Source organism: Symsagittifera roscoffensis, chromosome 1 (assembly GCF_963678635.1).
Source record: "Symsagittifera roscoffensis chromosome 1, txSymRosc1.1, whole genome shotgun sequence".
Taxonomy (NCBI): Eukaryota; Metazoa; Xenacoelomorpha; order Acoela; family Convolutidae; genus Symsagittifera; species Symsagittifera roscoffensis.
In genome coordinates this window covers 72755709-72769296 of record NC_087062.1, presented here as the reverse complement: position 1 = coordinate 72769296, position 13588 = coordinate 72755709, and the positions used below count along the sequence as shown (strand labels likewise).

The following is a 13588-nucleotide window of genomic DNA, read 5'->3' as shown; positions in this document are numbered from 1 at the left end:
TTTTTGTGACACTTGAATTATCGATTTTGAAGCCGTTTGGACTTTTGTTATTGCAAGCCTTAATGTTTGTTCCTTTTAGCAATTCAAATTGACTTTAAAAAATCTAAATCCTAATTGTTTGAATATAAAATTTTTTTCGTTCGTTTTTCCTTAAGAAAATCAGCATTAGATTTATGCAAGTTGAGAAAACGATCGGAAAAACTATATAGCAATTTTTAAAATCAAATTTAGAAAAAACAAGATTAGACGTAGAAGTATACGTTGAAATGTAACAATCATTCTAATCCCGGAAATCAATAACCAGTTGATCAAAAATTCTAATCATACAATTTTTTTATAAGAAAATATTTTTTTTATCTTACAATTCCATATATTTTAATACGTACGCACCAAACATGAAAAATTCGTGAGCCTCATAAATAGATTCCCATAGATGAAAGTTGTTATTAGCAGTTTTTATAACTCAAGATTCAAAAAATATATATTTTTTGAGTAAAACTAAACTTTTTTAATGTTCTGTCTAAAAAGTATATCTTATCGATTTGATTTAAATTGATTCAAAATCATTCATTACGAGGCCAAACTTTGAATTTTGTGAATTATAAGCTGATTCCTCAACAGGCCAACAGAAAATTAATGAGGAAGCTGCAACTTTTTTATTTCTCTTTATCTTCTTTGCTGTTTGGATTCCATGGACAAATATCTAAAACACGGTTATCGTCAAAATTGCTCCGAAAACATGAAATTTTGCGGAATCCGTTACAAAATTTGTAGAATCAGCAATCGAACACAATCCAAGCTATTTTTTCTTCGATCAAATCGGTCAAAAAATAGCCAAATTGGGTCGAGTCGGTCAAAACATAGCCATTTTTAAACGAACCGGTCGAAAAATAGCCATTATTGGTCTGTTTGATTGAAACGTAAGTCCAACAACTTAACCCAGGCTACACGAATCTACGATGCTCATTTTTGTGGCAATTTCTATTAGATTTGGCGGCTGCCCAGGCTGAGGTTTTTGACAGATGATTTGACAGAAACAGTCAAACGATGTCCGAGTTTCGTTGTAGCTCAGGACGCTTCGGCTAATTTCCGATAAAGTTGAAAAAAATTGAACAATGTCCGGTATAGTCGAACAAAGTCGAGCAAAGTTGAACAAATTCGAACAATGTCCGCTAAAGTCGAACAAAATCAAAATCGGACATCGTTCGACTAAAAAAACTCGAAAACGGACATCGTTCGACCATTTCGGTGGAATCATGAGTCTAGCACCTCAACCCGGGTGTTTCTCTATCTTTTCCCCGTTTAGCTCCTTGAAATATTGTAAAATCAAAATGCGTCCTGACAATGTACCACTTTAGCTTCATTTCTCTAGCTTATTATCAATTGAAGCAGTAGCTCAGCAGTGTTTCAGTCATTCTATACTGTGAAACCATTCTCAACCAGATTCGATGAAAAAAAAAGCTTTCATAAACCCTTTTGAAAAAAAAAAAGATTTCCTACAACATTAAGAGGACAAAATTGTGAATTATAAGCATTTTCCGCGGATTCCGCAATAAGATTACTAGCTTTGATATCTCTTTGATCTTGCCGGCAACAATTTATCATCAAGCATTGGAGTTCCATGAATAAAAATGAAATAAATTTGAGTTTAATTGTCAGTGTCTACAAAAGTTAAAAAAAACAATCGACTATAATCAATTGAAAATGGGTTTTATTGCTACTTTCTAACAAATAATTCGAATCGATTGCAAATTTTTTATAATCTTTTTTTTTTCACTTTAATGGTTAAAGACAATAAAACTTCACTATAATCACCTTTTCTCAATTTTTCTGGTTCAATTTTCATCAGTTTTGAATTTGGGTTGCAATAATTCCGTGCCAAATATATATCAATTTACATCCATAGCATCTGGTGGCATAAAAAAAATCAAAAAATTTTTAAAATATCGATGATTTCTTTGCATAATTTGCGTTCAAATCCTGATCTAATTTTGAGCACAAAACTTGGTTTGTTTTGACCATTGTTCAAGCTCGTTTCATAAGTTACAGCTCAAAAAATAAATCTACTTTTCATTCATAATTTTCTCTGAATTAATTGCATATTCTCAAGATCAAAATCAGATTCATAGCAAAAACTTAATTGATTCATGACATAAGTTTTTGCTTGAAATCTGATCAAAATTTATGGTTTTGTAGATTATAATTTTATCTTTTGGAATTCAAAAATGATTCATAATGACCATTTTCTTGATTTTTTATTTTGGATTTTGCCTAAATCGATTTGAAATAATAGTTTCAGCCATTAAAACTGATCTGCCTAAGATTTTTTGAAACGTTTTAAATGGATTTTAGCCAAAATTGATGGCTTTAAGCAAGATTTGGATTTGATCAAGTTTTTAAAAACTGAAATCTGTTTTGAATATTCAAGAAAAAGACTGATTTCTATCGATTTGAAATCCAATTAGTTTCCTAAAACGTGTATAATTAATCGATTTAGTTTAAATTGGTTAAAAACCAGTTTATACGAGGCCAAACCTTGAATTTTGTGAGTTATGAGCTGATTCCTCAACAGGCCAACAGGAATCTGCAACTTTGTTATTTCTCTTTGTTCTTCTTTGCTGTTTGGGTTCCATGGACAAATATCTAAAACACGGTTATCCTCAAAATTGCTCCAAAAGAATGCAATTGTGCGGAACCGTAACAAATTTTGAAGAATCAGCAATCGAACACAATCGAAGCTATTTTTTTTAAATCAAATCGGTCAAAACATAGCCAAATTGTGTCGAGTCGGTCAAAAAATAGCAATATATGTGTTCATTAAATTTAAGTTGTCGCGGAATCCGCAACCGTAATTGTAATCCTTAGAAGTACCAAAGGGTCCCTTTGGTACTTCTAAGGAAATCCAGTTTTGGCCGACCAACCCTAAAATTTTTCCAAAGGCGCCTTCGGCGCCAATATATACTAATTTTGAGGGAGGAGCTGGCCAATTTATTTATACTAATATATACTAATATATATTAACTTTGCTGGCCAGTGACTGTCATCAAAATTTTGCCTGCGGCGCTGAAATTTTGGCCAAAACAGGGACTTAACCGAGTTTAGGGAGAGCTCGCAAAATGAATCAATTCGGTCAACCTAAAAAAAGTTCGACAAAAGTTTCTCACATTTTTTGAAAATCAGCTCCCCCCTCGAGAAAATTCTAGATCCGCCCCTGCAGGTATTGGTAAGCTTTGTGAAATCCACGAAAGTTTTGTAATTGGAACTCAATTACATTTAGGAACACGTTGAAAAGTTTGTCGCCGGAATCCAGGAACATATAGACCCAAAATTGAGCGCCTATCCAGCGAACAGTTTGGCTTCGTAATAATTTTGTTAGTGCGGGTGGTATGGCAGAAAAAAATACAGAGAAGTTTGTCAGTCTGCTTCCGTAGCGTTCACTTGTTTGATTTACTCAAGTGATTGATACAAATTAAGTGCAGTAGCTGAGAAAATGAATACAATTACATTTTGGTTTTTAAATATCATCATAGTCGTTTGAAACTCTTGGTTGCTATATCAGTTCAATAAATAGCAGTCCTTATTGTGAATTCATAAATACATATCATACCTAATTGCTTTTATTCTCTGGTGATGTTATCATATTGTAATCGCTTTTCTTTTCTTTCGCTTCATTGCCCGTCGCCCTAACCTCCGAAACTCTGTTCTCCACTCTCGAAAGCGTCAACCCACAGCAGCTGCAATGATGAACTGGAATTTTAAATTTTTTCAAGTACAACGGAAGAAGACAAAAAGGCCATATTAAAAGCATGAATAACAATATAAATATTATGTACGCAGTCTTCGTCCGCTCAGTCGTGACTATAGTAATAACTCGCTGTCGACACCTTGTGCAATATGCCATGACAGGCTCGTGGCCTTCGGGTTCCGAGCAAAAGGCGTCTTCGACAAAAGGCGATGGTTCGCTCGAAAGCGTTTCTAACTGATCACGTGACAGTGATGTCGTCAGGGTGTTGTCGTCATGTGACGTAATAGTTAAGTCCAATACATGCATTCTCGTGTGTCCTCGTTTGTTCGGGTGGTTCTCAACATCGCTGTTTCGGAACGTGGAATATCCGGGCAGGGGCGAGAGCGGCTCTTTTCTTGTCTTTTTTGCACTTTCAGATAATAGAGTTTGATTTGCAGTATACTCATGGTACGAAACTTCATTTAGATTGTAAGACTGATCCGAGTAGCGGCGACTTGGCATCGCGCCGAGTGACTTCGTTCGCACTCGTTTACCGAGGTCATCCGACAGCTCGGACGATCGTCTCTCTTTTTTTGCGACGTCGTCCGTGGCTGACAAAGGTCGTGATTCTTCATTTTTCTTCATTTTGTCTGCTGCTTCAATTTTGAGCAATTTCTAGTGTGTCTCCATAGTTGTACATATAAGTAATGTATAACATAAGTCAAGCTATGATATCTAATTAAACTTATAATTTTATATATTTTTTTATGAAATGTCTTCTGTCTGCTAGGAATCAAAGCGCTGACTTCGAAGTCAACTGAATACTCGGAAAAATGCGGGATATTCAGCCGATTCTAAAATTTAGCCGCTGGCTCCACCAGCAGTTTATAGTCTTTCTCAGTTTCAGCAGAGAAAGAAGCTTTCATTTGCCAACCCCTCAACAAAACTTCAAATTTACTTTTTCCGTTACTTAGGATAAAAATCGATTTTGAATCCCCACTATTGTCAAAAATCACTACAAAGCGTTGGCATTTTATGGTAGGGAACATAATTTTGTAAGGCTACGCTTTCTTCTTAAACCTTTCACTATAATGTAGTGAAACTGAGCTTTAGGAAAGTTCCAGCAAAACTCTTGATTTAATGTATGGCAAGCTGATTGAAAATTAGTTCACCTTGGTTTGAATAACTTTGAGTGATTTTCTAGGTAGAGAAAAATCCGATCAGCTCACGACTAATTTTTTGTTGAGTATCATTTTGCTTTAAACCCCATAGTTTTTGGTAGAAACTTTTAAATTAGAAAACAGTTGGGAAAAGATGTTATCAAGTTTTTTCTCTGCTAGTCTTTCGCCAATCAGGATGTTTGACATCGCCGTAGTCAGTCGTTTTTTTGGGTTTTCTTCGGTTTATATGAACTAATCAAAGCATTTATTTTAAAATCATCGTACTTTGGATAAAAGAAATCACGTGCAAAAAAAATCTTTAAAATGTGAGCCACGTTTTATAGTTTTCGCTTTTCTTTAGGGTATGGCTCTTTTTCCTCGTCTTCTGTCCCAGAATTTTTACCTGTAACGTTTCGTTCATTTTATCTAACTGCTATAAAACATAAGCATGCCGATTAACTGGGTCATGAAAACCAAATTTAGTGTTCTTGCCCAACATTGTAAAACCATTTGTTACTCTAGAAATTAAAAGCTCATGTGAGATGGACGGGAAAGGAAAAATCGGCTGACTCTTCTCCCGTTTCCCCCCACATGCCAATTTATGTGTTTCTAATTTTTATCAACTCGGTTCAATTATCAAAAAAATTACCCTGCGGCCGCCTTACGAAATCACAAACACATGTTGTCCTCGTAAACAACTCCGTAAAATTGTTGCTCATGCACAAAAATAGAAGATAGTGTCAAAACGGTACAGCCAAGAGTCCTTAGGGTTGCTCAGAAAATGATTTATTTCAATGCTCAAAAAAATATTGACCTTCCATCAGGCAGACTAAAAACTATTGTCACGAGAGGTTTCACAAGAATAATATGAAAAAGATGTGTTTTTTGTCTCTAATTAGTCCAGAATTTAATGTGCAACAAATCGTCTCTTAGTTGGAAAAAGAGCAGGCACAAGTAATTTATGCTAGTCAGACGCAGTGGCGTGCGCAGAAATTTTTCTAGGGGGGAGGCGGTTTTTCAAAAAAAGTTGAAAATTTTACGGTATTTTTTTTTAGTTCAATCAATTTGATTTTCCAAGTTCTTCGAAAATATTATAAGAAATCTAATTTGCAAACATTTGCTGCGCCAAAAATGGATTTTTAGGCACTTTTTGGAAAGATTGACCGAAAAATTGCGTTTTTCCGGCGCGCACTCCAGCATCGAAATTAGCTTTCTGCGCACCCAAGGATAAAAATTTTGAGGAGGTCCATTACGAGGCCAAACTGTGCACTGGATAGGTGCACAATTTTGTGCCTGTAAGTTCCTGGATTCCAGAGACAATTCTTTAAATATGTTCCAAAAAGTAAGTGGATTCCGCTTAAAAACGTTTCGTGGATTCCGTATTTGCAGAATCCAGAACAGTTTGTGGAATCCACAAACAAATAATAAGACATGTGAATAGTTACATTAAGCTGTTGCCAAGTCCGCAACTGTAACGGAATCCGCAAATTGTAAATGGAATCCGCAAATTATAAGTGGAGTCCGCATTTTGTTTGCGGCTTCCACTTACAATTTGCGGATTCCGTTACAGTTGCGGACTTCGCAACAGCTTAATGTAACTATTCACATGTCTTATTATTTTTTGTGGATTCCATTTACAGTTGCGAAACCCAGAACAACTAGCTGTATTTACTTATTGCGGATTCCGCAACAAAATAAATGTGCCGACAAATTTACGTTACAGGTATTTGTAAGCGGAATCGACGAAACTTTTGTAAGTAGAATCCACTTACTTTTTGAAACATGTTTAAAGATTTGTCTCTGGAATCCAGGAACATACAAGCACAAAATTGTGCGCCTATCCAGTGCACAGTTTGGCCTCGTAATGTAAAAAGTTTTCAAGCAAAGAGGTACTGAGTGTCGAGATTACAAAAAGGTTCGAAAAATAGGCCGACACTTTCATGGTTGAACGAACTGATTTAGCTGGATCATCATAAAATATCTTCTAATTATGCTAGCAATATTGTGGGAAATGTTCACCTTAAACGGTGCAAAAAGAACGTATTTTTTTTTCGACTAACAATGTGTAATTTTTTTGTCAAACTTTTCGTAGAAGTTTTTTTTGGTTGTCAAGAAAGCAAGGAAAGAAGCTTCAAAAATCCATGTTCATGTAGTGAACTTAATTTTACGTTTTATTAGCTCATTATAATGCTGCTCGCCATCTTTCTTTGCTCAGCTTTAGACCAAAAATAAAAAAAAATTTTGAAAAAGTTTTTCTACACTGCGGAGATTTTTAAGAAATTTTTAATAGAGGTCAAATCTTGCCTGCAAGGGTTTTAATATGATATATTACTAAACCAGGGGTGGATTGTGGGGGGTTTGCGACCCCCTGCCGACCCAAAAGGTCCCCCATTTGTACTATTTTCAGATATCCATTTTGGGTGATGGACCCTGAAAAATTTCTAAAGGCGCCTAGGGCGCCAATATATATTATTTTTGAGGGGGAGCGCGCGCCAAAAAGGCAATTTTTTGGTCAAAATTTTCCAAAAAGTGCCTCAAAACAAACTTTTTTGTCATGTTTTTTTTTTCATAAATTTGCCTGCGGCGCAGAAAGTTTGGCCAGGACAGGGTATTTTTAATGCTTTCGCAGAGCTCGGAAAATCAATTTGTTCGACAAATGTTTTGAAAAACTTTAAAAAATCCGCCCCCGCACAAAAGCGTTTCCGAAAATGCGTATGCTACCTGAGGTTGCGCGGGAAACAAAAAGTAGGAAAAATTAAAATACCCGAATATACAATTCATGATCGGATCAAAACATTCGTGATAACTTCAAAAAAAAAAGTTTTGACAAAACCTTCAATAGATAAACAAAGAGAGGTCAACTAAATTAAAAACAATATTTTAATAAAAAACGAAAATAAAGGGTAAAAAGAAAGAGAGAAAAATGAACAATTGACAAAATATTTCAACACACCAGATACAAACGAATCAAAATCTGTTGTTCAAACAAAGCGTAGAAACAAAATGACGAGACACATTATAGGGGCTTAATTGGGGCGATGAGTTCATACGAAGTTTCAAAGATAAGGCTAGCAACCTGGAATCTGAAACTCACATCGGGCAGAATACTTTTCAGAGTTGAGCAGTTTTGCTTGTAAAAAAAAACTCAAACATTCTGAATATAAATGTTCATAAAAGTCTCGAGAGCCATGGATGTTTCTCGTTAAGCTGATGTTCAACAAATCAGGGACGTATGATACATATTTTTTTGGCTTTTGCCTGTTATTGTGAATAAAACTAGAGGCTTACATGATTGCAATAGACGAAGTGAGACCCTTAACCTCGGCAAAAAATAAGATTACTCGAGAAAAATAACTCCTATCGACCCAGGGGCTAAAAACGATACGAAATTAGGTTTATCTAACTCTATTTTTAATTGCAATTATTTCCACTCCTCCAATTCGCGTTACTTCAAAAAATTAATTGAAAAATAAAGGCTGAGTGATATTTAGGATTTTGTATTTTTGATACGAAGGATTCCGTCATTCAGAGAAAACTATACCTACACCTTTTTGTTTAATTTAGTCAAAACATCCCACCTTCAGCGAGTAATTGAATTTTCAACAATCATGAAGCTTAAGTCCGAAACAAAGACACCTACTATCGACCAAGATATAAACGAATGACTCATTTCAAACTCCTACGTTCAGACCGTTTTCATTATAAATACAGGAAAGTTAGTTTCCGATTCCGTCAGTTCTATCAGTTTCGTGAAATATTAGTCACTTTTTCTTATTTCGGCGAATAATATCGGGGGTCAGGTATTTTGAAAACATATGTAACCGTAAAACACGTAAAAACCATAGCCAATTACCCCGACAGTCCTCATCAAGCTATTGTTTACTAAAATAAATGATTTTCAATAAAATAGGGGCTTTTATTTAGAGTACAAAACTGACCAAGAGGTTCATTACGACTATTTTTCTTCCGAATTTTTGTTGAATTTCGCAGCCTTGGTTTCCTGTTTGGTGGTGAGTTCTGCTCACAAAATATCCTGTCGCGTTAGGAAAGTCTAAGTTTAATTTTATTTGGCACTTCTATGGTTAGAGCTTCCTTTTTAAAAGTTAAGTTAGGTTATATCTAGTTATCACTAGCATGGACAGACTGAGTTCTGGAGGAGGCGTGGCTTCTAAGAGTGGCTATGGGCACCCTACGGAGCAATACTCTGTTGTGGCCACAGCGGCGGGGGCGGAGGAGGAGTGCAATGGATACAGGCCCAAACGAAGCACACCCAGAAGATCCATCGCTCAAAGGTCATAACGATCGTCCACTGTTTGTTCACGATCTTGTAGATCATGAACAATTGAAAGCAAACTCCCCCCATTTTTGTTAAATTTAATAACCACTTAGAATGCCCAAACATAACCCGCAATTAAGCAAAAAGAGGGCAATAAACTGTGATGATGTTTTTTGCTCTGAGAAATAGCTTTTGTATAACTTAGAAAAATTTGCATAGTTGGAGGTGCAGCATACTCAATTTGAATTTCCGCATTTCTCTTATTTACGCGTCAAAAATTTTGGCAATTCGGTTCATTCTGAACTTCATAATTTATCTTTGACTTAGTTTTTGTTTGCTTCAGAATGAGTTACTTTGCGGCCGACGACAACCGAATGCCGAAGTTGTTTCGTATTCTATGCTGCTTCATTGTGCTACTAGTCGTACTGGTCATTCTCGGGTTCCTGCTGGCCAAGTTTGTGGTGTTCACCCAAAGTAAGGAATCCGATACAAAATCCGATGCTAAACTAGGAGAAGGAATCACTATTAAGTCTGTCACATTAGCGGCATCAGAGCCGAGCGCTGCTCTGGCCGAAAACCTGGTTCAAGTCAGGGCTAAAGGGTTACCAGCTTTGGAAAATCGTTGGTACTCATCATCAGAGACATCATCTTTATCATTGTTGTCGTCAGTATCGGCAAGGACACTTTCGTCTATTCCGCAATCAGAATCATCAAAACCATCAAAGCGCTCTTTATTTTCGGCTAATGCAGCAAATCCCTCTCAAACAACGCATGAAAAAAGCAGCTCAAGATTTCTTGCGGGCGAAGTGTCAGCAGTTTCAGCAGCGGAAAAAACGAAGGCTGATAATACGGGCTGGAAAACTGCCTTCAATAGTTCGCCCTTTAGTGTCACTTTGAGGGAAGAACAACCGACCGTTACAACGCCCTCTTATAGTGTTTCAAAGATGGAAATTGGTTACACATCTTCTTATATAAATTTGTTAAACTTTGATGTGATGTTATGATGATAATTAGTTTTTTTGGTATTTAGGCGACGTGTTTGAGACATCCAGCTCAGTTCTTCTTCAAACGACAATAGCTTCTGCCTTGTCGGAACAAGACAAATCAAAAGTTTCTATCGAAAATCAAATAGACGTAGAAGTTGGCACCAACCAACCTGAAACCAACTTTCCCAATGAAAACCAAAATAAAGGCGAAAAAGACGAACAAATGCCAGACTATGTTAACGAACCAGATCCAAACGAATCCAGAGTTTTTGTTCCAACCAAGTCTAAAAATGAAATGTTCAGATCAACTTCAAAAGATTTAATAAGAAATGCGAACTCAAATGAAGATTCGGAGAACAGGTCAGCAACTGTGGGTCCAAAAATTGCACTGGGTAGAAACTGCGACTCGAATTGGACTTCTTGGACCGAATGTCTTCCCGATAGTTTTTGTGGACCCGGGCACAAAAACAGAAGTCGAACTGATGAGTCGTGTGAGTTGAAGACCGAGATTGAACCCTGCTCGGCTAACCCGTGTTTGAAAATATCCGACGTGGAATACGGGGCTGCTTTGAGTTTCTGCTCCAAATCTTGCGGAGGGGGGTCCCAATTGAAGACTGCCGCTTGTCTCCAGATGGATATAGGCGCATACGCCAGAGACCTGAAAAACAGCCAGAGCGTATCAGATCCGCCTGAGGTGAAGTACTTTGAAGTTGATCAGAAAGTATGTGTTTTGAACGGGGTTGCCAATTCGAGCGAGTTTTATTCGAAACAAGCCACATGTTGCGAGCATCGATGCAATTTTGATAAAGGTAAGATCGTTCCAAAATTTGTTCAGCTCAATCATGATTTTTTTTCTAGAGAGATATAGGCGCTGTCTTCGGGTTTTCGGATTAAAATCACGCTAAACAACATCGTTGTTTTAAATATCAAAGCCGATAAACAGTTGCTGAAATGTTCCTTCAAAATGCAGTTTCAAATTGGAGAAAACCCCAGAAAACAGGTAGCGAGTTAGTTGTTTCGACCTTAAAAGACCTGCACAGTGCTGATGCTCGACCGAGAAACCATATTTAGGATGAATCTTTGGGTCAGCTGGCAAAAACATTGAAATAAACCCCAAAATTAAAACGATTTTATCAACCAGACTACTAACTCCATGTGGTTCATTTTAGGTGAAACCTTTGGTCGATTGTCGAATAAAGCTGTGACGATGACTTATGAAAGCGACCCCACTCGAGACACAGTTTTCACTAAACAACATGGACAGCAATTCTGCTTAAACCACATTGCTATAATCGACCTCGAAATTCCACAACTAGCAAACTATCTCTGCAATCACATTGGAAAAAACGGCGGAAGTTCAAATCCAAGTTTGGTGTTTGAAAAAGATAGAGGCGTGCCTGTTGAATGTACATGCTCAGGAGGGTTCATCGACCTTCTAGTCTATCGAAAACAATCCAATTCTGAAGGTCAAATGGGATCATCAGACGAAGTCGAAATTGCGTGGACAACTGCTCTTAGATTTGGAAATGCGCAACAATTTGTATCACTGCAATGTTAATTTGAACAATTGTTTACATAAACCGAAAATGTATTGGCTTTGCACCCGTTGGAATAAAGTTTGGAAGAATTGACCGAATTTTTTGGGACATAAGAGACCCTTATAAATACAACAACAGCCAGAGGCATTAAACTACTTTCAAAATTTTTTTTCTGTTGATTTAGGTCGACCAAAGCTATCAAACATAAACCCCTAAGTTTTTGCCGGTCTGCTTCACATTTTTTTTTCGGTTGTCTGTTTTTTTTGACAGTTGAAATTTTGGCTGTACATGCAGCTTCCGTAGAGTACAACGAGTTTTCACACCTAAGGGCCTGGGGTATTAAAAATAGCGTTGCAAACCCAAACCAGAAACCTCAGAACAAAAAGAAGGAATTAATTTTCAAACACAAAAGTTGAAATACCGAATTTGATACTTTCGTTCGTCAAAATTATCAAGGTTACAAATACACGGTTTTCGTTACAAATCAAAACACAGATGAAAACATATTTATTCAAAAAGTTCTAGGTTTCCGGGTGATAAAAATAAGGAAACCATTTCCGTCATGATTTATCTTGAGTCGAGTTTAATTGAGCTTTTTCAGATTACATATTGCCAATTACGAAAAAAAAATGCCGGTCAATTTAAACACAACCCGCAGTGTTAAAAATGGATTCAAGGCAATTGTATACAGAAAAAAACTACAGATTAATGTAAGTATTGAACCGATTTATCTACAATAATTTTGCGAGCATTTACCGATTCAAACAGATCGATTCAAACAGAACGATTCTACCAAAAATAACTGGAGTTTAGTGCCAAAATCATCGATTTTTTTATTCTTTATAACCTGTATATAATCCGTAGATTGTTTGCTTATAAACAGCATGTAATCTTAAAACAATAACATTTGTAGATAATCTGTCTATAATATGTAAATAATTTGTATAAAAAAGTATAAAATCTGCTGTATTAAATTGATTATATTGCTCAAAAACTATAGGAGTTGTAACAATTTCAGTTTCGACCATTCAAAGTATGAAGTAACGATTTAGCTTTTACAAATAGACCAGAAATTTGTCATCAGGAAAAGTTTTCTTCAGTGTTATAGTGAGCTGAACTCACATGAGGAAAATTGTTTTGCAAATCACAAATTTCAAAATATACTTCTGTGATTTTGCAACCTACATAATCTCGCGGTAAAAAAAAGTTTTTAAGCAAAGCTTTTTCAAATCCCATTCAAAAATTCAATTTTTCAGCTCATTTTTGTGAAAAAACATCATAAAAACAATTGGAAAAAAATAATATACACGAATTAATTTTTGCTGCATGTTATTTCCGTAATATTGATTTTTTTTTCCAAATCAAACAACAATATAAAGATTTCCATGAAAAGACTACATTTTATTTAAATATACTCATATTATCTGATTGGCGAGATTGATGGGAAAATCAGTATATAATTTGTGTATCAACAGTATCTAGCATGTATAAAATCTGTATACAATCTGTATATAGTGTGAATAAAGTTTTTTCTATAAAAAAAAAAACATTTTTAGATTGTTTTGGTAATCGAACAAAAATATGCATTCTAAAAACTGTGCAAAAATAATGCAGTATTATGGATTATATAGTAAACATAATCAAAGTTTTGCAAGACAAAGTTACAACAGATCTGAAATCTTTATATTTTTTGTAGATAATATATTTTTATCTAATTTTATCAACTGCAAGTTGTCTAAAGTTGCTCATTTAAACATCAATTGGATTGTTTGCGTTTATTACTTTTTGAAGCATCTGGTCATTGTTGATCCAACAGAAAAACATAAATGCTCATAGAGAAAACTTATTTTTGCAATGAAATTTTACCGATTAGCAGTTTCTCCTCGAACTGCTCCCAAAAACAT

At 35.7% G+C, this 13588-nt stretch overlaps 1 protein-coding gene across 1 annotated transcript; it reads left to right on the top strand.

Annotated features, from left to right (window-relative positions):
- Positions 1 to 10052: 10052 nt before the first annotated feature.
- Positions 10053 to 11736, top strand: LOC134857006 (uncharacterized). The gene is made up of 3 exons (XM_063873326.1): positions 10053 to 10114; positions 10191 to 10955; positions 11316 to 11736. Exons 1-3 carry the CDS (start codon positions 10105 to 10107, stop codon positions 11702 to 11704), a joined length of 1164 nt encoding a protein of 387 aa, XP_063729396.1. The 5' UTR covers positions 10053 to 10104; the 3' UTR covers positions 11705 to 11736.
- Positions 11737 to 13588: the final 1852 nt, after the last annotated feature.

What these genes read in the sequence shown, in the direction of transcription:
- LOC134857006 (XM_063873326.1), top strand. An exon ending in TCGATGCAATTTTGATAAAG is followed by an intron (nt 10,956 to 11,315) that starts GTAAGATCGTTC and finishes GGTTCATTTTAG; the next exon opens with GTGAAACCTTTGGTCGATTG.